Here is a 27,590-nt window from a genome sequence, read left to right as displayed (position 1 = left end):
TATTTTAAAGTCTATTATAAAGTTTATTAAAACATCAGGAACACTGGCACAATATGTTACCTATTCTTGAACAATTACTGGGTAACATGTAAACTCCAACACAGAGGGGAGGGAGAAGGGGAAGGAAAGAGTAAAACGAATATTTCACAGAGATGATGTCGCAACTAGTGCTTTATTAAAGAAGAGTCTCGAGGGTAAAATTCGCTCAAGGTGTTTTGAGGGATTCTCTTCAACATTTCTCTGGGGAAGATTCGAAGCAGCTGCCAACCAATGTCCAAAGTTTCAAAGACAGTACGATTTTCATAAGGACCTAAAAAAGGGCAGAGTAAAAGGAGAAACTAATTAATCCCATTATAGAAAAGCCTGCCCCATTCAATGAGCAATCACTGAGTATTACCTGCAGAGTACTTAAAGCACATAAAACAAGTTCCTCAAGAAGCTAAGTATCTCAAGACACAAAAACAAGATTATCTATGTATCTAACTATCCACACACACATATATGCATATTATATATTTATACATAAATGAATATAGATCTATGCTAAGAAGCTAAGTAACAACACCAAGCAGTCATGACTATGACAAATAGGTAGTACAAAGAAGAATCAAAGTTTAGAGAAGGGGGAAGGTAGAATACAGAAGATCATCATGGCATATAATAATTGAGAAAGGTGTTTTGTTATTTTTTCCACCAAGCCTTGGAAGAAGGGTAAAAGAGTAAGAAACAGAATAAACAGAAGTCTTAAGTTATGAATGTGGATATTATGTCTGGGGGCAGGCAGATCAATTTAGCTAGAAAAGAGGACTCATTCTGGGGAATAATGAGAGTTCATAGTAAAAAGGAAATACAAATTTCTAAGGATCTTGATATCTAGGAAAGGAATTAAAATGTGCTCCTGTAAAGGGCAGGGAGATGAGAATTGGAAGAGAGAAAAAGCAAAGAGACAAGGTAAGAGGAGCTTGGATTAAAATACTAGGTGTGGGGATAGAAATAAATGGACAGATTGACACAACTAGAGACAGAGCCAATTATGGGAAAGGGATGGGATGTGGAAGAATGATGGTAAATTCAGTTTTCAACAAAAATTGAGGTAATGCTGAGAAATCAAATATTGAGGACTCAAAATGCAGATTGTGAACATAATGGCAAATGTTGAAGCTATGAGATGAAATCAATTCATTAAAGGAACTGAGTACTGAGAAAGAAGAGAAAATCAAAGGGACTAAACTAAGCCCATAGTTATACCGCAGAATGAGGAAAAGCAAACAGGAGATGGGGGAAAAAATTAAACAGAAATAAGAATGCAGTACCTTGGAAACCAAGAAAAAAATCTGGATGGTAAACAATAACTTAATGCTACAAAAGAGAGCAAGAATAAGGACAGAGAAGAGGATATAGCCTAGTAGAACAGTGGAGGTGATATGAAAAGCATTGTTTAAAAGAGAAGGGACAAAATTAAAATGGCAATGAAAAGAGACCAAATAGTCTATCAGCTAGAGGGAGAGAATATAGCTAAAATATCTTCAAAATGAAAGGATCCATTTATAGAAAAGGGTAAGGAGAAAGAGGATAACGTAAGACAAAGATTACACAGGAACTAAGACCTAGCACAGAGCCTTAAACAGGAAGAGAATATATCTGAAATTGAAGAGAAAAAAAGGAGATATGCAGTCAAGCCAACATACATTCTTTCAATTCAAACTACATCGTCAGAATCATTCATTAAATTTACTACAAAGTTTTTAAGTATTTTACCCTGAGCAATAAAATTCCTTTCAAACTTCTGCAAAAATTCCAGATAAAGGAGATCATCAGAGGTGAGGGCTTCTTCTCCAACAACTGCTTTCATGGCTTGTACATCTTTACCAATAGCATAACATGCATACTAGATAAGAGCCGACAAAAAAAGGGTTTTAATAACATGTTAGAGGAAGGACTTTCTATTAAAAAATTGGCATGGCTAATAGAATCATCATATGAAGAAACTACCCTGGACTTGCTTAGAATTATCTAAAAGGGTGTAAGTACCAAAGAATCCAAAATTCATTGTCATTAACATTGCAGAAAGATGTTTAAATCATTTAAATCTCAGTGGGGTTTATTATTAGACAATTTACTTATAGATGCAACCTATAATCCAAGCCTGGGTTCAAAAAAAATTTATCATGTAGCAAGCCCAAGGTGTTTCTTCCACACCCTATCAAGGATGCCTTTCAATTATTTTACTGTCTTAACTTTATGGGAAAACTATATTCTAAGTCCAGATAAAGAAAATAGTGCCTAATGTGGCTGTCTAAATAAGATAGCATATACAGCCCATAAAATTATATTCTTCAGTGCTTCTAATGTTTACTGTTTAATGTACCAAGAAATGTTTTACTGTGTGCTTTTTAGGAGAGTAGTAAACTACCAATAAAATTTACAACAGCTTTGTTGCTTAGTATAAAGTTTAGAAACTATGCCATTTTAGACACGGACTTTTAAAGAATACATTTAAACCCTGAAAAGGGTGATAACTATCTTTATTAAAAAATACTGAGTGGATAGAGCACTGCCCCCCCCCCCCCAAGTCAGGAGTATCTGAGGTCAAATCTAAGCTCAGACACTTCATAATTACCTAGCTGTGTGACCTTGGGCAAGTCACTTAAGTGACTCAACCAAAACAAAACAAAAAATAAGAATGGAGGAAAAAAAAGGTGGTGGCTGTGTCTATTTATCACTAGATCTACAATGAAATCCACTTATCTAAGGGAGCTTGAAAATTATGATTTCAAAGGCTATAATCAAATGGAATATGGGGGAGGTGAAAGGAACAAGGGAGGAAAGGTAAACAACGGGAAGGGCTAAGTTACAGATTTTTAAAGGTGTACCCTTAAAAAAAAAAAAAGGACATACATACCAACTGGTTAGATACATCGGAATGATCCTTTCTGGTCATACCATCTCCAATAGCAGATTTCATTAATCGGGACAAGGAGGGCAACACATTAATAGGTGGGTAAATCTTGGATGCAATTAGAAGAGAAAAGAATATATTTTGTAAAAGCCTGGAAGATTTAAGATTTAACAATATTGATACTACATTTTGATAGTTAAAATTCCAGAATTTAGAGCAAGAAATTTAGAAATTATTTAATGCAACTCTCTCATTTTAAAGACAAGGTCAAGACCCAGGGAGGTTAACCTTCTCAAGATCATTAGAGCTAGTAAGCAGCAAAGCTGGAGAATTTAAACTCAGAATGCTATTACTAATGTAGTTAAGTATGGATGGACCATTTGTCTGCCAGCTGACATCTTCTATTTAATATTTTCTTATAAAAAAAGTGCTAAGGAACATTTTAAAGAATAAAAGTGAGAATTGATTAAAAAAAACCTAGTGTTCTTTCTAGTCTATAATACATACTCATATACTAGTATAAGTATTTGTAAACATAATTTGCTCTATAAGATCCCTCAATGCAATTATTCACAAGATAAAAGCAAAGTCACTCAAAGTTACCATCACTAAAGAAAACATTTTTCAGAATACTATATGATCTCCTACATACCTGTCTGTTATGCAGCTGCCTGTCCACATAGATTTGTCCTTCAGTAATGTATCCAGTCAAATCAGGGATAGGATGAGTGATATCTGTCATGGTAAAAAGGTCCTTTATTGGAACCTAACTTAGAAAAGCAGTCTCCCAAGAAGACAATCTGATTTATTTATAAAAATTGTTCAGTACATTTATAAGATTAATCACTGCTATAATATAGTATGATCGTTCCATTAAGCACAGGTTGTCCCAAAAGTCTTAATAAAGTTTTAAATGTTTTAAGTTTTAAGTTTTACAAACTTAAATACAATAAGCCTTGAGGGACACTTTACGATGACACCATAAAATGGATCAGTTCAACTGGAGATATCACATATACTCAAAAATAGTTGCCAATCTAAATGCATGATTTTCAGAGGAAGCATACAATAAATTTGGTTTTTTAAAAGATGGTTCTGACAAAGTTCTTAGCTAAAAAAGCATTATAGTATTGGGAAGAAAAAGCAAAGAACCAACATTCCACTTGCTTCTGCTAATTAAAAATTAAGCAGACAAAAACAGCCCATTATATGAAAAAGACAGTAGCAAATATAAAACACTTAACAGGCATCAAAAAAATTTTACCAGGCTATGACAGATGTTTAAATTCAGATAAGGAGGTAAAGAAATGAAATACTACTGTATAAAAAGGAACAAAATTGCATCTTGTGATTTATTTATGAATGACCAAGGTAATAAAGGTTTTTTTTTAATTTCTACAGATTCTTTCCCAACATTACCAAATATGTATAATCTATCAAATTGCTTTGTCTTTTCAATGCGGGAGAAGGAGAGGGAAGAAAGGAGGACTCAATGTTTAAAAAACGTAAAACTCAATGTTTAAAAAAAAAGTTATTTTTTTACATGTAATTGAAAAAATGAAATTTAAATTCCATCAAATGCCAAAAGTCGGTGAATTTAACGCATGTAGACAATGAGAACATATTCAAGGCACTTCTTTTAGAAAGACAGAAAACACAAAAGTAGCTAATTACAAGTTTTTCCTTACAGGTTCAGCCCTTGATAATCAGTTCTTTCCTAATAGTTATTGTCCACACCATCAACTTGCCACTGAAAACATATAATCTTGCACTGTTTTTTTTCAGAATCTGTTTCCATGGGGTCTCTCCAACTAAATTATAAAATAATAAAATCTGAGAAGGAGCATGGTATAATAAACATTTTCAAATCCCGCTTCTGAAAATGACAAGATATGAAGCAAGTAAGCTCAGACTTTTTCCTCTGTAAAATAGGGATAGCACTATATTATAGGTCCTTACCTCAGTGCTTCACAAAAGTTCAAAATTATATAAAAGCATTCTGAAAACTCAATATACATATATATAAATATATATATATAAATAAATAAATCTATTACTAGAAGACCTGAAAAGTATATTTCTTTTGCTGCAACTAGCATAATGTCCTTTCTATCAGAGGCATTTGACATTTGACAGATTCGTTTTTTAGAATATCACAGAACTTTGGTAGCAAATGGAACCTTAAGAGTCAGTTCATTTCACACCTATTTTGGGGGGAAAGGGGAAGTATGAGAGACACAAAAGATTTTGCAATGTTATATGATTAGATAAAACTCACCATCATTAGGCATGGTAAGAATAGGGATCTGAGTAATTGAGCCATTTCTGCCTTCTACTCGGCCAGCACGTTCATATATTGTGGCTAAATCTGTATACATATAACCTGGGAAGCCACGACGACCAGGTACTTCTTCTCGGGCTGCTGAAACCTACCAGCAATTTGAGAAAATTTACACTTTTAAAAAAAAAACTCTGTCATTGACAAGTTAAAATCTGCCTATCATGAGACTATTTTACAGCACAGAATTTCAAAAAAGGGAACGCTTCCTGTTTTAAAATGTTTTTTCTCCAAAAGATTAAATACCCCATCAATATAAGCACAAGTTGTTTGAAATGAGAAACCAAAAGTCTAATTTCAAAGCACATATAAATCAACATAAACTCAAAACATTTAGAGACTATACCACTTAATAATGACTTCATATTTATTTCAGACTGGACACATTAACTAATATATTGTGATATAAGAATATTTGGGGATATATTCTTGGAAGTCTCCTAAAATTAAAAAACAGGCATACACCTTTTTCTTTCCACCACTGCCAGCAGCACAAAATAAAGGGAAGCATGAAAAACACATAATTCTGAAAGAGCTTAACATCTTTTTTGTCAGAGGTTGTCATAATAAACCACCCTTCAAAAATGCTGTTTAACTGTCTTATTTAAAATTGTGACAATAAGGCAAATATCCTAAGATGTCTAGATGGTACAACATTATTCTTTATCTACCAACAGTGATACACATAAATTGTACTAAGACCTCTCAGGAATAAGATAAATGAAATGAAATCTATTAAAAGCGTGTATATGTTTAATCTGTCATTTCATGCAAGGTCTGTTAATAACAAAACTAAATGATTAGGGGGCAGCTAGGTGGCACAGTGGATAGAGCACTGGTCCTGGAGTCCGGAGGACCTGAATTCAAATCAGGTCTCAGACACTTAATAATTACCTGGCTGTGTGACCCTGGGCAAGTCACTTAACCCCACTGCTTTGCAAAAGTCAAACAAAACAAAACAAAAACAAAAACAAAACCACATAACTGGTTTTCTTTCCTGATTGTTTTCACTTCTTTTATCACTGTCTGAATGTTCTTTATGAAGAAAAACAGCAAAAAATAAACAAAAAAGGTACCAGTTCACAAACTTGATAGTTTCTGAATCATTTACAAAAGGAATGAAAGAACAACCCCCCCAAAAATTACCTCTCGAAGAGCTTCAGCATAAGAACTCATATCTGTTAGAATGACCAACACATGCTTTTCACATTGATAGGCCAGGAATTCTGCTGTCGTTAGAGCCAGTCGAGGAGTGATAATACGCTCAATGCTGAAAATGAATAAATTTCTTCAAATATAAAACTCTAGCTAAAAACTTAAAAATTATATAGATTTGATGGACATCTAATTTTAAAAAGACATGATTTTAGAAAAGTAGTAAAGGTTACTGAGGGCAAAATAAGTTATGATTTTTAAATTGCTGAATTAATTTAGTGAATTTTGAACATTATATATTATCTTCTTCATATGGATCAGATCAATTATGTGCTAACTAAATGCCACCATGATCTCTCAGTTTCTCAGATCTAGAGATCTGAGATCAAAGATGGACTCCTCAATCTTGGAAAGCAGAGTGAGATTTTCTAACACTGAGAAATATAAAGAATTGTCTTTACTTACGTTGGGTCATTGGCCAAATTCAAAAAGAGACAGACATTATCCATTGAGCCATTTTCTTCAAAGTCTGACTTAAAGAATCGAGCAGTTTCCATGTTTACCTAAAATAACAATATCTTCATTAGCACTGAAGATTAAAAATTATTGAAAATATATGCAAGAAAAATCCAACCTTGGATCTGAATGGATTCTTTCTAATTTCACTCAAAGCACAACATGTTACCTCAAGGCTGATGAACAAATAACCAATCCATTTCAAAGGCTGGGTTTTATGAAAAAATGACACTTAGGCAACAGTCAAATTTTAAAACACCAAAGGTCAAGATTTTGCTTCACAATGCAAAGAGAAACAAGTCAAATTTTGTTCAGTGACTTTTTACTTGCTAAAAATTTGTTATAGTCCTCCAAAACATTTCTAACTTCTATAATCAACTCAATGTTTAATCCATCATTTCAATAACCAGTCAAATAGTTTTAAATGTTCCTATGTTAAAGAAATTATACTTACACCCATAGCAGCAAATACAATCGCAAAATTATCTTCACTATAATCCACAACATCTTTAGACTTCTTCACCAAACCAGCCTGTCGACAGATCTGAGCTGCAATCTAATGATTAATATACAGAAATTAAGATGAAAATTGTCCTAACATACTATACTGAGATAATATACTAACTTATCACCTCAAAAATTCTATACTAGACATTTAGAATTTCTTTTTGAGGGTTTAAAAACCAATAAGATATCACAGAATTCCTCAAGACTGGCTGACCTACCAAATAGTGTAGGTATAAGACAGTATAATTAAAACTAAGTCAGAGTTTGGACAAACATCACAGTATGACAAATCATCTTGAAAGACAATTCTAGAGTTTCTTCCTGATATAGCTCTGATGCCAGGAAACTCACCTCATTATGGGGTAAGCCAGCAGCAGAGAAGATGGGAATTTTTTGCCCCCTAGCAATGCTGTTCATTCCATCTATAGCTGAAATGCCTGTTTGAATCATTTCCTCGGGGTAGATTCGACATTGAGGGTTGATTGGTTGTCCTATTAAATGTACATAAAAAAGAAAAATCTTAATTTACCTGCATATGTTCTAAAAAGGTAGATAATAAGAGAATTGTAAAACTAAAACATTAGAGTGGTTAGAAGTATATATGGGGAAACCTAGGTGGCAGAGTGAATACAGCACCAGTGCTGGAGTCGGGAGGACCTGAGTTTAAATCCAACCTCAGACAATTAATACTCACTTAGCTGTTTGACCTTGGGCAAATCACTTATCTCACTGCTTCACAAAAACAAAATCAAACCAAATCATATTAAGGGGTTTTAAAAAAGAGGAATATAATGGGAGAAGAGGAAAGGAGAGGTAGAATGGAGTAAATTATCTGATATAGTGAAAAGGTAGAGGAGGGGGACAGCCCAATTTTCATCAGAATTGGTTCAAAAAGAGATAACATACAACTCAAGTTGTGTATAGAAAACAGGATGAGAAGATCAGAGAAGGGGAAGTGGAGAGAGTTGATAAAAGGGAGGGTAGGTAGCTTGAGGGAGGTAAAAGTCAGAAGCAAAACATTTGAAAATGAACAAGGTACAAGGAGAATGAGCTAAATGGGGAAAATATGACAAAGGGAAGTACATAGTAATCATTAACTGTGAAAAAAATTTATACCAATTAAATTAGATTAAAAATCTCATTTCTCAAGTAATAGAACTAAATCAAATTTAAAGAAATAAGAATATTCTTCAACTAATACATATTCAAATGATATGAATAGGCAGTTTTCAGAGAAAGTACTCAAAGTTACCTATAGTCATATAAAAAAGCTCTGAATTATTACTGATTAGAAAAATGTATTGATAAAACAACTTGAGTTACTACCACACTTATGAGACTGGCTAATATGAAAGAAAAAGGAAAATGACAATATGGAAGAAAATATGGAAAACCTGAGACATCAATAAACTGTTTGTGAATAGTATACTTATTCAGTCATTCTGTACAGCAATTTGGAACTATGCCCAAAGGTCTTTAAAACCATGTACAGCCTTCGGTCAATCAATGTCACTATCTATATCCCAAGAGATAAAAACAAAAAAGGAAAAAGGCATTATATTTACAGAAATATTTATAGTAGCTCTTTATGTGGTAATAAATGGAAACTGAGGAGAGGCCCATTAATTGGGGAATGTTAAACAAGTTGTTATATAAATTATGATGGAATACTATTGTACCACAAGAAATGAGTGAAAAACCTGAAAAAATTTACACAAACTGTCATAAAAATGAATGACCAGAACCAGAACACTTGTATATAGTTACAGCAATATTAAATAGAGATCAACTGTGAATGAACTGTGAATGACTTGTATATTCTCAACAATTCAAAGATCCAAGACAATGCTGAAGGACTTATGAAGGAAAATGCTATCCATGTCCAGAGAAGGATATAGATTGAAGCATATATTTTCTTTACTCCTCGTTTGTTTTATTTCACAACATGACTAACACGGAAAAGTTTTATTTACATGACTGCACACATACAACCTTGCCTTCTCAATAAGGAGGGATGGAGGACAGGGAGATTATGAATCTAGAACTACAATTTTTTTTAAAGTTAATGCTCATTTTACTTCCATTCATACCTAGACATTAATAACTGAATGGGCATTGCCTCAGACAAGCCAAGACCTGGGGAAGATCTTAGTTTAAAAAAGGTGAAGGCTCCAACTGCATCTGAGGTCTCATCGGTCATCTTTACCTGTAATGTTACACCCCTGGACTCTGCTGTTGAGGAGAGAAATGTTCTACATAGTCCTGCCTCATTTAAATCCAATTCACTTCCAAGTAAAGACATCATCCTGCTGATTTCACTAGTTCTCTTTGAGGATGAAGGATAAATAACAAAAATGCTGAATCAGCTAGCTACTTCCTGCCAAGCACTTAGTAGGGGCTTAGTAGAACTAAGGATTGCCTTAGCCACAATTGGGTCACATCAGCCAAAAAAAAAAAAAAAAAAAATTTAATAGTGATGAGATAAAGTACATTCATAAAAAAAGCTTCCCGGGATTGAAAAAAAAAAACTAGAAGTCATTCAATTGATTCTCCTGACCATAGGGAGGTTTACATCTAAATCATTATTTTTGTGAACTAATTTTATTTTTTTGCAAGGCAAATGAGGCTAAGTGGCCTGCCCAAAGCCACACGGCTAAGTAATTATTAGGTGTCCGAGGCCAGATTTGAACTCAGGTACTCCTAACTCCAGGGCCAGTGCTATCCACTGCACCACCTAGCTGCCCCAGGAAATATTTTTATTTCTTGACACTTTATCTACCTTGCATATGTTAAAACATTTTTGAACATTAATTTTTTCCCATTTCATTTAGTTTATTAGTTAAAACTTTCTGTTTGGGGAATGGGGTTAACCATTGCCTTGCAAAAACCTAAAAAAAATTCCCTCCTCCACTTTAGTGTTTCTTTTTGTTTTACTTCACAACTCAAACCAGCACTCTAAAGTGTAAAAAAAAAAATGTATGTGGTCACACACACCTGTTCCTATGAGAGACATAAAAGTCAAAACAGGAAGACATTCCTGATTTCAAAACTATAGATGTAATAACCATGAAATTCATTTAAAAAACATCAATTTTGAATGTTACATAGAGAATTTTGTAGGCAAATCTCAAAGCATAACTCAAATGATTTGGTAATTAATTAGTCAATTAAATTTAGGAAGCATTTATTTTTCTATCTAGATATGTAACTTATCTATTTAGAAAAATCTAAAAAAAGAATTCTGATTGTGCACCCCATCAGTAAAATATTTTCAGGTATGCCCTCACAATATTATATGTTCACTTATTTATAAATTATAACACATATTACTATACTAATAATTATGTACATTACAAAAGAAAAATAGAAATCTAAAATGAATGAGATAAAACTGAACTATTAACCCCTAGTGTCAAAAGGGGAACCAAACCTTTGGAATTTATTAAATAGGGAGCTAAAATAGTCAGATCTATGATTTGGGAATATCCTTTGTAGCTGTGTGGAGATGCACTATACAGGGCAAAGACTTGAGACAGGAAACCAAATTAGAAGGCAAATGCAATAATCCAGGAAAGAAGTAAAGACCTGAATTTGAGAGGTGGCTATGTAAGTAGCAAGAAAGGGATAAGAGTTGTCTGAAAGAAATGACAAGATTTACCAATTAATCAGACATGTAATCTGAGAAAATAAGGAGTTAAAGATGACATCAAAGTGACAAACATGAGTGGATTAAAAGGATAGTAAAGTTCTAAACCATATAATAGCAAAGTACAAAACAGCTGTGAATTTGAAGAAGAAAATTATATAGAGGTCATTGTTTATTCTGTAAAAGTAACTGTCCCACTTAAAATAAAATCAAAAGAGGAGCAGGGATTGGGGGTGGGGGGTGAGGGAAGGATATAGAGATGCTGAGGGAAACAATGATAATGAAAAAGCACTATACATTAATAAAAACTTATTTTGAAGAGAGAGGAAGAGAAGAATGGCCCTTATTCACCTGTCTACCTAGAGGACATCTAATTTTGGAGGGGGGTAGAGAGTGGAATTTTCCTTATATCACCTAAATAGTTACTGCTTTTAGATGAAAGTTCAATGTATTCCACACTTCCTGAAAATTAATACTTACCCATAATGTCAAGAAAGTCTTCAGCTAGGACAGCTGGGCCTCTGTCAATAGGTTTCCCAGACCCATTGAAAACTCGACCTATAAAAAAAATTAATAATAAAATAGTTGCATAGACAAGATATCAAATTTCAAAAAGTATGATTGAAAGAAGGGGGAAAATGCCTTTATTCAAATAAGTACTACTATTCATTACATACCAAGCATATCTTCAGACACTGGCGTTCGAAGAATATCTCCCGTAAATTCACAGGATGTCTTCTTGGCATCTATACCTGAAGTTCCTTCAAAAACCTACCAAAATAAAAAGAGATTTTAAAAGTAGTATGGTATGGAATCAGAAAACCCAGATTTGAGTCCTACTTATTTCTATTATTATGAGATAAAGCAAAATGGCCACGATACCAAGTATACTACCTACCTTATGGGGTTTTGATTGAAGCATTTTATAAAATTAAGCATATTTATGTGCTGTTACAACTGCACCCTCACAGAGCACTCTTAATACATTTCTGGACAGTTCTAACAATCAGAAATCTACCCTCTGGTATTATTTTAATCCCACTTTCCCAAAACAGACTCTCAAGCAAAGCTTTTTCAAAGATCTATAATATCTAGTTAAACCTTTTCCTCAGGTCAAGGTTCTCTAAATATCATAAATTTCTCACTGTTTTCATAATTTAACTCTTTAACCTCTAGTCTTTATCTAATTCCCTCTTTGATAATCATCCAATTCATTCACCATTCATTCACTACCATTGCTCCCCTGAAAATGTGTTTTACCAGACAGTGATTAGATATTAGACTACAGATGATGGCTTCTCAGCAAAAGCAAAGTGTCAGCTTCTCAACTTTAATACCATACATATTCCTCTTACCAAGCCGATTTTTAAATGGTCACAAGGAAAAACAAAAGTAATATTTACCACAAAGTTACATAAAGAAAAAAAGAGAGCTGGCCAATTTTACTAAGTGCTGCTTACCTGAACTACTGCTTTGCTACCACTAACTTCTAAAACCTGACCACTTCTCTTTGTGCCATCAGGTAAGGTCAAGAGGACGATTTCAGCATATTTGGGAAACTAAAATGAGAAAAGAAATTTAAAAATTAAAAAAATGTTAAAACTCCTCAAGGTGGCTATACAATGTACTTCATATATTCTCAAGCAGTTTAAAACTTTAAGAAGCCTGTCACAAGCAAATTCATTGATATATTCACATGAATAAGAGTCAAATATCATCTGTACATCTGATCAGCAGCAATTTTCTTTCTTCTAATTATGTATCTAAGGCAGTAATCTTGTAAAGTTAAGGCTAGAGCTCTTAAACTATTCAAATAGTATGACTGAATTTATTAAAAAGGAATAAATGCTAAAGAATGAAATGGATCATACTAATTTACAAACAATTTAATTATTATGCTGACAAACAATTCTAAAGGAATTATTTTTAAAAACTAATTTATAGTTAGTTTCTTCTCACTAAGAAGTTATAACATAAACCATATGTATTATATACTGATTTGAATCTAGATTGTTCCTTCAAATTACATAATTTTTCAGCATAAACTTTTTCCTGTTAGAAATTGTCATTATGTATAGCAAAGAGATGGGCAAAACTAACAGTCAAATCAATGATAAAAGTATAATTATCCACATATAAAAGAAATCAATTTACCATGAGGTCCTTAAGCTAGAGACTCTGAACATAAATAACTATACTAACATAACTATCAGTTTTTTTGTCTGATCCAGCATATTTTATTTTTTCATTTAAAAACAATAGTCCAAGAATTGGTTCATGCAAGGCTTGTACTGTCAAAGGAGTACAAGTCACACACAAAGTTAAGGACCCTTTATATCACACACATCTTTATTTACCTCTACTTAAAACAAAACTAAGTTAATAAGCCAGGAGAGATCACTATACAAATTCACTTGTAAAAAAAAAAAAAAAACCTGTGTCTTTAAAGTCCTTATTTTGCCTCCTAAGTGAAGAGAAAAAGGTATATAGAGGTAAGGACTTATGACACTTACATCATACATTCAAACTAGTAGAGCTTCAATTTCAACAAAAGAATTGAAGTTTGCAAATAATATTTTGCTCAATGAAATGAAGGACAGTTAGGTAACACAGTAAATAGAAGATAAGGCCCAAAACAAAAAAGGAGTTCAAATCCAGTCTCAGACTTCTTGACCCTGGGCAAATCTCTTTAATCCCGTTTGCTTCAAGTTTTTCCATTTATAACATGAGCTGGAGAAGGAAATGACAAACCAGAAAAAAACAAACGAGGCCACAAAAAGTAAGATATGATTAAAAAGTGACTAAACAATACTTCATTTTTTTTTGCGAAGATGGGGATGTAGATAGTTAAGTGAATAGATTTAAAAATTTAATTATGAATGCATTTGCATAACTGATTTGACAAAAATACAATTATTTGAGTTCAACATTCTATTAACCATGTTACATCATTTACTTGCTATATGAACTGGACATCAATTTGGTCTACTTTCTAGGCATCAGTTTTCATATTTGTAAAATAAAGTTAGGATAAATGAACTTGAAGTTTCTTCCCACTCTAAATATGATGCTTAACTATGACCTTCAATAATAAAGTGAAAAGACAATCCCCTTTCCCATTCCTCTTTTTAGAAAGATTAACTGCATATAGATTTATTTCCCAGATAACATTTTATTTTTGTGATTTTTAGATAGGATGTTTGATGGGTCTTTTTTAAATTTCTTAAAAGTCTTAAAAGATATAAATGGCAATAAAGAGACATACAGATGTGACAGCATGAAATAAACTTATAACTAACTTATTCTTTAATATACAATGCACATATAAAAACTTTAGCAAGGTTGTTAAGTCATTGATTAGTTCAAAACTATTTCTTAATTTTGTCAAAATAGTCAAATCAGGACTTAAATATATCTTTAAACCTCTTCAAAAACTAAAAAAAGTCCCAGAAAGAGAGTGATATTTACCTTAACTTGATCTAAGATTACCAAAGGACCATTGACTCCTGAGACTGTTCTGTATGCTGAAAGGCAAAATAGTAACAATTAACTTTAGCAGGCCAGGACTATGGACAGAATGAGAGAAAAAGGAAGAGGATTTAAACAGAAACCCTAACTATATGTTAAAAATCAATTTGACAATTATAGGATAAAACATAGTTATATAATTAGTTGATGTGAAAATAACCTTAAGGTTTTAAAGGCCTGCAGGCTCAAGATGAATCAACAGAATAAAAAAACTGCTGAGATAATCCTGTATTCTAATCCAATCCCATAATCTTTCATTTAGGAGATAGAATTTAGGGCCTGAAATCAGGAAGATTTGGGCCTCAGATACTAGCAAGTACTAGCAGTAACTCTACTTCAGTTTCCTCATCTTGTAAAATTACCTGGAAAAGAAAATAGCAAACACTCCAGTATCTTTGCCAAGAAAACCCCAAATGGGGTCACAAAGAATTGGACATGACTGAAAACTATGCCCTATTTGTTTGGTACCCAATCCCACAATAATTTAAGTATCTACTATGTCCTAAGTATAAAGTCCCTCCTCTCAAGGAGCTAACAATCTAGGACAGAGAGGGTTGAGAATATATAAAAAAAGTAAAGGGCAGGCAGGGGCAGGATGGTGGCATGGTGGCAAAGGCATGATTTCCCAGAGGTTCACTTTCAAGAAACTCCAAAGGTCTTGAAATTATGACTTTTAACAACATTTTGGAGAGGCAGAACCCATAGAAAGACCCAGTGAGGCAATTCTCCAGTCCAGGGTAACTTGTAATGTCTGGTGGGAGGGGGCAGAAGCTTGGTCAAGGAGATAATTGGCCAGATAGAAAAGGAGATAAGAAAACTCTCTGAAGAAAACAACTTTTTCAAATGTAGAATGGACCTGAGGGAAGTTGATGACTTTGTGAGGAATCAAGAAACAATAAAACAAAATCAAAAGAATGAAAAACTTGAAGAAAATGTGAAATATCTCATTCAAAAAACAACTGACCTGGAAAACAGATGCAGGAGAGATAATCTGAAAATTACTGGGCTCTCTAAAAGTCATGACCAGTAAAAGAACCCTGACTTCATTTTTAAATAATTTCTATAAGAAAATTTCCCTGATATCCTAGAAACAAAGAGTAAGATAGAGATTTGAAGGAATCCACTAATCTCTTCCTGAAAGAGTTCCCAAAAAAGTAACTCCCAGGATTATAGCCAAATTCCAGTATTCCCAAGTCAAAGAGAAAAGCAGCCAGAAAGAAACAATTCAAGTATCATGGAGCTACAGTCAGGATTACATAGGATTTAGCATAGCTTGCTGGATTTGGAATATTATATTCCAGAAGGCAAAAGAGCTTGGATTGCAACTGAGAATCAACTACCCAGCAAAACTGAACATCCTTTTTCAAGGGAAAAGATGGACATTCAATGAAGTAGGGGAATTTTCAAACACCAGAGCTGAACAGAAAGTTTGATCTCAGGTGAAGCATAGAGAGGGCGGATGGGAGGGATTTAATGATGTTAATTGCTTGTGCTACTGCATAGGAAGATGGTACTGAAAATATGAATTATCTCAATTAATAGAACAGTTAAAAGGAGTATATCTAGAAAAAGCACAGGAGAGAGTTGAATATGAAGTTATAATATATTATAGGGTCAATAGGTGAAAAAGAAATACAGTGGGAGAAATGGAAAGGGAGAGACAGAATGGGCTAAGACATTTCATGTAAAAGAGTCAAGAAAGTCTTTGCAATGGAGAGGTGGGGAGGGTGGGGAAGGTGAGGGGGAATGAATGAGCCTACATTCTCATCCCAAAAGGCTCAGAGAAGAAACAATATACACACTTAATAGGGTATAGAAATCTATCTTACCCTCAAGGAAAAAGGAGAGGAAAGGAATGGAAGAGGACAAGGGGAAGCATATAAGTGATAGAGAAGAAGAAAGATTGTGGGAGAGGGCATCAGATACAATACATTTAAAAAAAAAATTTTTTTCCAAAGTGGTAGGGTTGGGTGGTCTTCCAGGGATCATACAACTGGGTGGTTGCTGGGTGTCTAGGGCTGGACTTGGACTTGGGTCCTCCCTGTCCCAGGCCAGGTGCTCTTGACAACTATCACTTTTGAGGAGGGACAAAGTAAAAGGAGAGAGAGAACAGAATAAATGGGAGTGGGGAAGAATGGATAGAGGGAAATACAATTAGTAATAACAACTATGGGAAAAAAAATATGGAAGCAATTTCTCTGATGGGACTTATAAATAATGCAATTCATCCGGGTGGCTCAGTGGATAGCGCATCAGCCCTGGAGTCAGGAGGACTTGAGTTCAAATCTGGCCTCAGACACTTAATAATTACCTAGCTGTGTGGCCTTGGGCAAGTCACCTTGCAAAAACCGAAAAAAAAAAAAAAGAAAAAAAAGGGAAAAAAAAGAAATGCAATTCATCCCAGAGACAGAGCTAATGGAATCCAAATACAGACTGAATTTTTTCTTCTTTCCCTCACTTCATTTTTTGTGAGGTTTTTCTATTTTTGTGGAGGGAGGGGGAACAAGACAATTTTAGTAATGTGAAAATAAATAAAATAAAAGATAGCCTGTGAAGAAGCCTAGAAGAAAGCTAAAGGTAAAGGGAATGAATGGTTTCCTTGAGAAAAGTAGGCCAGTTTGACCAAACAACAGCATTCATGAGGGTGATTAATAATCACTAAGACTGAAGAGGTGGATAAGAATCAAACCAAGACCCTTCCTTCCACAAAAGGATCTCCAAATATGGCCTATCTCTAAATATGATCTATGAGATAATTTGTCATAATTGTTCAGTCATTCAGTCAAATTCAATTTTTTGTAACCTCTTGGATCATAATGGAATGGTTTGGTATTACATTCTCCATTGGACTAAAGCAAAAGGAGGTTAAGTGATCTCTATGGGTGATGTGGTGGGCAAAGGCTATATTTTGCTCAATGGTCCTGTATCACCTGTCTCCACTACAGGGTAGAGTATTGGGGAAAATGAAATTCCCCCAAAAAGTGGGTACCAGAGATCTTTCTTGAAAAGATATTCAGTGTACAAAACAAGCATAGTTACTGATCACTTTCTCTACTACAGAAAATATTTAAGGGGACCCTTTAGCAAGCATTAAATGTCATTTAAGACATCATTCAGTTATTAAATGGACTTTAAATACCAAAGCTAAAAGATGAATTTTATCCAAATGGTAACTACAGTTTTTAGACTATGATCACAAAACTATAGATTTGTAACTATAAGGGCCCTCAAATCTAGTTAAACTCAGTTTACAAATGAGGAAATTGAGGATCAAAGATCGTGACATTTTCTAATATATCCTTTTAGGATAGTTCAAGCTATTAGCTTTTATTTTAAGAGATTAAAAAAAATCCTCTAATCTTGGCAATTCAAATTAGAGAAACATATCAAGAATTAAAAGTATAAAAGAACTGTTATTTGCCCAAGATAGTAAGTGTCAGAAGCAGAATCTGAATTCAGGCTGTCTGATTGGAAAAAGGTAATGATTTTCATGGTGCCTCAAGAGGAATGCTAAGATTTGAGATATAAAAAGATTTTGAACCTTGGACTGAAGAGAAAATCTTTTAAACCCAATGGCAATTGCTATAGCAACTGAGAAGTGAAAAGGGCCTGAACTAGGGTTGATTATATTTTAGGAAGGAGTTAACTTGTGCAAGGTAGTACAAGATAAGTACATGTCAGAGAAAAGTGAGTATTACTAAAACCATGCCATACTGAAATATGAATTAAGAAACTCATTCCAGAGTAGAGATCACTTAAGTTACGGGTAACATGATGGCACAAAATCAAGTTTCTGAACAGATATAATGTATGGATGTGTGACAGGACTACTTAATGATCCCAGAAAGTAGAACCAGAAACAACATAAATGGAAGTTGCAGAGGCAGATTTTTGGCTCATAAGGGAAAACTACAACTGGCCAAAGTGAAAAAGCCTACCTCTCAAGATAGCAGATTCTATCACTAGAGGTCTATTAGTGAAGGTCACATGACTATTTCACCAGAAGGTATTTCCTTGGACTAGGTGACCTCTGAGCCCCCTTCCAACTCAAGTCACCTAGGTTGCCCCACACCCATCATACTGCTTGGCCATGAATCTAGTCAACCTTCCCCCTCCTGCTTTCCACCTTTAGATCAGGGAACAAAGATCAAATCCATCCTACAATGCCTAGAAGGGATTGACCATTATCCTATAAAACACTTATCCCTTCTAACTTCTTCCCAGACCAATCCCTAGTCCACTCTCCCCCACCAAATATGTAGTTTTCTCCTTTTAAAATGTAAACTCCTATGGGGTAAGGTATTATTTCTCATTTAAACTTTATATTCCCATAATCTAGCACAATGCCTTTGGACTTTGCAGGCACTTAATATGCTCTCTCACTAAGTCATTCAGCCTATAACATGATTCTTATATTTTCTAGACATGCCCCATTAATACAGCTTTAGTATAGTTCAAATTAGCTGCTTTCATTGTAATAGATTTAAAAAAATCCTCTAATTAACAAATCAAATAGAAGCACAAAGAGAATTAAAAATATAAAGAAAAATTCAAAGGTTTCTATTAAAAATCTCTGACAAAAACAGATTTCAGCATTAAGCTCTACAATCAGAAAAGCTAAAACAAATACAATTTAAAAGTTCCAGAAGGTATGAAATAATTCACAAGAAACTGTTAACATCTTAGGAATTTCTCACAGAGTTCTACAAACAAATTCTGGAAGAATGTTCTGGACAAGAAATATTTAATATCAGTTTCTGAACTTGTCGATTTCAGAGTTAAGATGGGATTTACAACCAGGAAACGGCATTTAATCTGGTCTTATTTTCGGTTTTCTTACATGTTACCCCGCTCCAGCTACAACTGGCCATCTTGCTGTTCCTTGTCAATCTTTCATTCCTATTCCATGTCTTTGACACATACACAAACAACTTCCTTCGGCAGAGACAGGTCTGAGTTAAGAGAGGAAGTTTCTATCCGATATATGTATAAGTTGCATTCCCATTAGAATATAAGGTTCTGGGGCGGCTTAGGTGGCACAGTGGATGGGCCCTGGAGTTAGGAGTACCTGGGTTCAAATCCAGTCTCAGACACTTAATAATTACCTAGCTATGTGGCCTTGGGCAAGCCACTTAACCCCATTTGCCTTGCAAAAACCTAAAAAAAAAAAAGGAAAAAAATATAAGGTTCTTAGGGGCAATACCTAAGATTGATATACTGCTATCATTTGCCTGAGTCAAACCTACCACTAAACATTATTTAGTAGCATAATATATAGCTTTTTAATACAGTATTTGCTTTGAGAAAGTGTGTATTCATGTACCCATATACATATTATATACTTATGCCCATTCTATCAAAAAGGGGCCAAGATCTGCTAGCTCTCAAAAAACCAGCAAAAATAGCAAATTATGTTAATGTTGAATTTTTATATATTCTAATCCAATTGAATCTCAGAACAACCAGTAAAATAGGCACCATAAGCATTATTACTCATAAGAAAATGAGACTGGAAATACAAGTTACTTGTCCCCCTTTAACTTATACAATTATTAAGCATGAACTGAGTCTTCAGTCACAAGATTAAAAAAATACTATTTTTTTAATGAATGCTTGCTGAATTGAATGATAGAAGTAAAGGTTGGGCATCACAACTTTTCCAATTAGATGATAAAGAAAATTGTGGAAAATTCAAAGCAACTTGTCTTTTCTTTAGAAGACCTTCAATCATTTTTCTATTTCTATACAAACAATACTAAAATTATTTTCAAAATACACATACTCCCTCACACTCAACAGGACTCCAACTGAGTTAACAATCAAAGAAAAAGAAAAAAAAATTACAAAGTCAGTTGACTTGAATTCAAATCCCAGCTGATCCACATTTACCAGTGTCACGAAGTACAAGACCACTTTACCACTGCTGTAAAGTCTCAGTTTCTTTAATTATAAAATGAAGTTAATAAATATTCATATTAATTACCTCAAGCTATTGTGTTAAAGATGGTTTTTACTCCAGAAGTTGTAGCATTTTTTATTCCTCAAAATTGGTTTCATATTTTTCTCATTTTAAAAAATAGTATTTTGAAATGGCTAGAAAAAGCTGACTGGAATGTATAAGATTCTGCTTAGCTCTGGAATGTCAGATAAAAGTTTCCAGGATCTTACCTCATTTCAGAAATAAACTTTTAGAGACAGTCACAGTGAAGAGTTAGCCTCAAAGGGATTGTAGAGTCCAAAATAAGTTTTCCCCTTTGAGGCTCTGCTACAGTGAAAGTTGTACAGTCAGGGGCAGCTAGGTGGAGCAGTGGATAGAGCACCAGCTCTAGGGTCAGGAGGACCTCAGTTCAAATGTGACCTCAGACACTTGTTAGCTGTGTGACTTGGGGCTAATCACTTAACCCCACAGCCTAGCAAAAAACAAACCAAAAAGTTGTACAGTCAAATTGAAACTAGATACAAAGAAAAACTTTTCCAACAACCTAGCCAGGAATGCTAGAGAAGCAACATGATTTAAATTTTTAGTGTGTACATTTACATCTTTGAGAATTGGGAAGGCTGAAAAACAAGGTTTATTGCTTTGTTGATAGTCACTCTAGACAAGAAAGTGTTAATGTTAATTATGCAAATTAAACTTGAAGAGAGTGGGGTATATTTATTTTTCTTCAGAAAACCCAATTACCTATATACCCCTGGAGCTAATCTGAAGTGGAAAGGGCTGTTTTAGGCGGTAAGCAGTTCTTTCTCAATGATTTTTAAATGGCATACAAGGTATATACATATACGTTAGTAGAGCTGAGCTTCAAAATGAGGTTTTCCAAATAGTGTATTTTTAATGCAGCTAACACCAATCATCTGATCTTTCAAAAGATCTGTTATTTATGACTTCCCTCTTCTTAAAAGAAATTATCAAACCAGTCTCAGACACTTAATAATTACCTAGCTGCCTTGGACAAGCCACTTAAACCCCATTTGTCTTGCAAAAAACAAAACAAAAACCTTAAAAAGAAATTATCTACTGTTTAGCTTATTAAAAGAATGCTTCAAGAAAAATCTCGTGTTCAAAATAGTATCTCATCTGATTTGTGTCAATAGAGGAAACAGCTGAGAAAAAAGCCCACACAGTTTTGCCAGTCACAAGAACAAGTATGATCAAGGGAGAGAAAAAGACTTAAGTCATAGCTATTTCCTGGAAATGGAGAACATAAGTAGATTTCCAGAAGATAAGAAAGGATAAAGAAAGTCTAAAGGAGTCTGAGGACAAAGAGAATGTGTTTCCAGTGATTTCTGATCTGGGCTCATTATTTTATAGTTACGCTTTGTACTTTGGCGCAACATTAAGTCTGCAATGATTATGTACGAACTGCAATTTTCCCTAGTTAGCTACTCAAGTCTAATGAATTATTAAAAACTATAATTCTAAGCTCCTACTTCCTTTTCACACTGGACAATGTCAGATTGAAACTTGCTAAACTTATTAGCAAACCTAATTCTAAAGATATATTCACAGCATGATATAATGAGTAGTGCTGACCTTGAAGTGAGAAAGAGCTGGATTCAAGTGCTACCTCTCAACAATACTGATTATGTGACCCAGAGCAATTCAATTAACCTTAATGTTTCAGGAAACTCCTAAGATTGCAGAACAAGAACCAAGTAACTCAATCAATTGATGAAATTACTGATCCAGTAAAAAAAAAAAAAAACCTGATGAACTTAATCACCAACAAACAAAAAACATTTAAATTATCAGTAGATATTGGAACATTCCACTGTATTTAATTCAACTGCAGAACTAATTGTTGAAATATCAACTGTCATTATATCAAAAGGACGTGTTGTCCAAAAACAGCAACCAGTCCCACCAATAGGTTCAACAGAGTAAATCTCAGAATTGGTTCAGCAGGTGCTAGAATGCCTCAGAGCCTAGGCCTAGCAACTATTTTGAGTTGGAAATGGAAAGGAAAAAAAAAGTCCAATGTTTTTGAGAAAATACAATCTTACCAGAAACTAAAGTATCAGTACATTTTTCTTGTTCATGCTGTTTTACTACATGACAGCTTAAACGAATAAATCTATTACACAAAAATGGCTGAAGCAGTGAATTCCTGCTCCACTCAGCTTTAGATTCTTAATATTTGTTAAATGAATGAATGCGCTATATATATTCAAAGCAGAACAAATAATGCTTAAGGTTTCTTGCCCAGGCTCCTCTTGACTTCTACTTTAATTTAGAAATCAATGCCCTATAAGCAACATGCTATCTTCTTTCATTTTCCTTTGTTTAAAACTGGGAAAAGTTATCTGGCTTCCAGAATCTAAGAATCTGTTTTACCACTCACCTTTTTCTTTCTTCAAAATTGAATATCTGAATCGTCTCAAATCACAAGAATAGTGCTTTTTCACTGGCTTAATTTATAAAATATAGTAAAATATTAAAAATAAAAAATAAAGAGAGCTTTATACTTAAGAATGAATTAAAAAGAATTCAAATTATTATCAAATACCATTAAACTAAAAAGGCCTAAAATATTTACACAATTCCAACTACCCTCTTAAATTTACAGTGTTTGATATTTTGAAACATGTAGGCTACATTCTATTCCACACAGAATATAGTTAGTTATTGGGATAATCTCACTAACTGTCCATGGCAAAGACATTTAATCTGTCTGGACCTCAAATTTCTTATCTGCAAAATGTCCCCCCCCAAGCCCCAATATTAAACCCCGCACTAGATCTAAATCTATAATATTATGCCATAGACTTATATAGTTGTATGTTTAAAAAGTGAATATGCAGAGCAAAGAGATCTAATTCTACATTTTAACCTATGATAATATTTAACCAGTACTTCTTTACTACAGGATAACTCCTCAAAGATTTCAGTTGATTATAATGTTGTCTTAAAAGTTAATATCATTATAAAAAAGGGAGAAGGTGAGTCAAACACTATTTACAAGTACTTCCACCATTCATTTCTCATCAAAAAAGGAAAAAACTCACAAAACTTTCCTCTTTGGAAATGTCCAGCAAGAATGTTGGCATTTTTTCCCCTAAAAATTTTCTGTACCCCTCCTTGAGTGGGTCTTTCCTAGCCTTAGTATTGTGACCTAGGGGAATTCACCTCCAATTGACCCAGTATAAAAGTCTGCCTGACTCAATGCATGGCACATAGGAAATTCATAATAAATATGTATTAATTTACCTTCACTTCTTTGGGTCTCAAACTTCCTCATTTGCAAAATGACAGGGTTGGAACACTCTGAGTTCCTAATAATTTGAGAGTCAATGAATCGAAGTATTTAGGTTTTCTCCAGTCTAATTCAAAGAGGCATAACATTAGATGTTTAAATCATTAAACAAGGAAGGATTACCAAGCATTTTCAAAATGTCAAGAAAAACTTAGCTTTGGTCAGAAGACATTCTCCCACTTCCCCACCCTAGGCAGGGCAGGAGTTTTTCCCAATACCTCAGCTACTTAATGATTGTGAAATTTTCAAGGGGGAAATTCTGTGGTAGTTGCAAAATATAAGACCCACCCTTTTAACCTCAGACTCATTATCCAAACAAAATGTAAAGCAATTATGTATCTCATAATCTTTCCACAATAAAAGGTAATCAAAAACCAAAATACTGGAAACCTGGAAGGACTGGGATGGGGAAGCAGGAATGGAGTCAGGGACCATGAAAAGTAATTTCAAAGCTGACTCACTGAAAGAAATTCATCTATTCCAAATGTTTAGGTTCTACAAACCCAAGGTCTTAAAATGTTCTAATTTTTCTATAAAAGATACAAGGCCTGGAATCAGAAGACTTGAGTTTTAATTCAGTCTCACATACACATATACAAACTGTGAGACACTAGACAGGTCACTAACTTCTAACTGTCTCAATTGCCTTATCTATAAAAAGGGCACAATTATAACTGTAAAGGATTTAAGATAGTGCCTAGCACAAATACTATGTAAATGTTAGCTATTCTCACAAAAGCACAAAAACTCTAGTTAATGAAGCAGTGAATCTGGAATCAAAAAGACCTGAGTTCAAATGTGATTAAGTATGATCTCTTGGCTAACTTAAGTTTCCTCACTAGTAAAATGGGGATAATACTGGTTACCAATCTCCCATGATAGTAGTGAGGATTAAAATAACTATAAAGTGTTTCCTGAACCCGAAAGCAATATACACATGTAAGCTATTACTATTCACAAGGGTGTCACATGTTATTAACTATTGTTTACCAACTTGACTCAATTTCTAGCTGATTATCTCTTCAAAAGTTGCAAATATATTGGTCACCATACCAGCAATCCCCTTATCACTTTCCTCACAGAAACCAAGAGGGTTAGGTATTATTGTTCCCATTGAACTTGAGGAAACTAAAGCTCCAAGAGAAAGAACTTAAAAATATGCACATGGTAAGTATTTTGTAACAAATCACCAGTCATCTTTAAAATGGGAAAATTCAAAATTTAATAGATTTTCAAAAAACACAGATGGTGACTAGTACTAAAAATATGACAATTTTTTTTAAATGCTATTCCAGCATTGTTTTTAAGCTACAGGAGATGGGTGGGTTAGATGGATAGAGCATCAGCCCTGGAGTCAGGACCTGAGTTCAAATGCAGCCTCGGGCACCTAATAATTACTTAGCAAAGTGACCTTGGACAAGTCACTTAACCCCACAGCCTTACAAAAATCCAAAAACAAAAATAAATAAACTACATGAGATGCTATCCAAGCTTTCCCAAATAGTCGGAAACTAAGCTTATACAAAAACCTCTTTAAATACAAATCACATTAATTAGACCTAATGAGAACAAGTTAACAGTCTAACTAAAATACCATTTAAAGCACAACTCTACCTCGGTATTCCTCAATTTCCACCTCCATAAAACAAGGATGTCTCTATGGTCCTTTCCAGCTCTAATTTCTATGACCTAAGGACTAGGTTTAAATGGTTTTATGACCTATAACTAAGAGATTTAAACATCGTTCCTAATATAGTGTTTATATATCTCAAACTATAAAAGTACTTTAGTTAATTGTGTTTACAGTATTTAAATTTTGGCTAAAAGTTTCAACCTCCCTAAAGACCTTAAAGAGAGCTACTAAAAGAAAAGTATACATTGAACTAACTCGGGCAACCACTTTGAAGCTACCTCACCTTTCTAATGCCACAAATTTTTTTTCTTGCAAACATTCTTGTAAATAAGTAGAAACAAAATGAGATTTGAACATTATCCATGAAAAAAAGTTTAAAGAATTAAATAGCTGACCCCCCCCCCAAAAGAATTAAACAGTTGGAATAGATTTTGGAAAACATTTAGTCCAAATCCTTCTGTACAAAGCAAGAACATGAGGGCCAAAAAGCGTAAGTGACAAAGTCACATAACTACTTTGTGTCATAAAAGTTCTTTCCATTATGGGGCACAATAATCCTCCAGTTAAGTTATTTGAAGAAAAGGACCTTTTTCTTTTGTCTCTATCTTCAGTTGGTAGTACCTAGGAATTGGTCAATAAAAGCTTATGAATTGAATAATGGTAGATTCATAGGCCTCAACTCTTACTAGTTGTATGACCCTGGGCAAGTCGTTTAACCCTGTTTGTCTCAATTCCTACCTACATTTGTAAAATGAGCTGGATTAGGAAATGGCAAAACCACTCTAGTCTCTTGACCAAGAAAATCTCAAATGGGGTCTCAAAGAGTCTATTGTGGCCACAGAACAAAGATTCTTAAGTATTGATTTCCCAAATTTAAGAAAAAAATTAATGCAACATTTGTGAAGAATCTTTCACTTTGAATAATACTGGAATTCCAAAGTTGCTTCCTATCCAATGCCTCCTAATGAAAGGGTCATGCCTTGGATGAGGAAGCTGGTTTTGCCCTCATTGCCAGTTACTCTGCAGTGCTGTCACATGACTCGGTGGTAAGTGAGCAGGATCCGCTTAGTCAGAGGGGAGAAAAGCCCTGGCAAAAATCCTCATCTTATACAAAAAAAATCACCAAGGGCAAGAATTATTTTGGCAATTATGGTAAACTGTCAAAATGCAATCTCAATTTAGAAACATCATAATGGAAAACAAAGTATTGACAAAAACCACCCCAAATAGGATCCAGGCTGTTCATCTTTGGTCCAAGGAGACACTGGACCCTTTGGGCCAGGGAGAGACTATCGGCTGCTACGAATCTAGTTCGCCTAACACGGTTACTGGGGCCCTTCCCGTAATGACAGCAGCACTGACCCCCGAAGAGCAAAAAACAAGTAAGGGAAACAAGCCTCTATGAAGACACGGGAGGGGGGCTAGTCCCCATCAGGCCGCATCCCCGCTGTCCCGCAGCACCCGGCTCGGCTTCGGTCACGTCCCGCAGGAGCTGCCGGCGCATTCCTCGCCCTCGGGGGCAAGTCCCGACTGGGCGGATGGCCTTCCAGCTCCGAGCGCGGATCCTGAGCACCCCCCCCCCGCAGCTCCCCTCCCCCCCCGCAGCTCCCCTCCCCCACCCACCCCCGGGAGCACTCGCCAGGAGGGGAGGAGGAGGGGCGGGTGCGGGGCCGAGCCGGGGGGCCGGGCCTGCGGGGCGCCCCTACTAGGAGCCTCGAGTGCGGCTTTGGGGGCGGCGCCCCCCCCCTCCGCCCCCAGGGCCTGTGGGGCCGGCAGGACGGACACAGGGAGGCCGGAGGCGGCTGCCTCGGGCGCCGCCGGGGGCAGGAGGGCGGCGGCGGGCGCGGGCGGCCAAGGGGCGTCTCGGCCACGGCCCGGCAGGGGAGGGGGCGGAAAGGCAGAAGGCCGGTACTCACTGAGGCGGGGCTGAGACAGGTAGTCCCGGGTGACGGCCAGCACCTGCTCCTGAGTCCCCTGGATGGGCCTCATGCCGGACTTGGGAGACTTGGACGGGTGGGACGCGGACCCGTTCACGATCCCCCGAATGTTTCGCAGCGCCATCTTGTCTCCTCCGTCCCGTCGGGCCCCACGAGTCCCCCCGCGCAGGCGCAGAT

General features: G+C 35.2%; 1 protein-coding gene across 1 annotated transcript; it reads right to left on the bottom strand.

The window, feature by feature from the left end:
* Positions 1–153: 153 nt before the first annotated feature.
* ATP6V1B2 (ATPase H+ transporting V1 subunit B2) lies at positions 154–27,590 on the bottom strand. Its single transcript, XM_074209097.1, has 14 exons — positions 27,393–27,590; positions 14,530–14,585; positions 12,522–12,620; positions 11,739–11,832; positions 11,542–11,619; positions 7,767–7,906; positions 7,363–7,464; positions 6,858–6,955; positions 6,384–6,507; positions 5,178–5,328; positions 3,552–3,634; positions 2,903–3,007; positions 1,759–1,888; positions 154–310 (listed from the first exon to the last, which is right to left on the bottom strand). The coding sequence occupies exons 1-14, from the start codon at positions 27,535–27,537 to the stop codon at positions 165–167; spliced, it is 1,551 nt and encodes a 516-aa protein (XP_074065198.1). The 5' UTR covers positions 27,538–27,590; the 3' UTR covers positions 154–164.

The sequence above is a fragment of the Macrotis lagotis genome, chromosome 1 (genome assembly GCF_037893015.1).
Source record: "Macrotis lagotis isolate mMagLag1 chromosome 1, bilby.v1.9.chrom.fasta, whole genome shotgun sequence".
NCBI lineage: Eukaryota > Metazoa > Chordata > Mammalia > Peramelemorphia > Peramelidae > Macrotis > Macrotis lagotis.
This window is presented reverse-complemented; position numbering and strand designations above follow the sequence as displayed.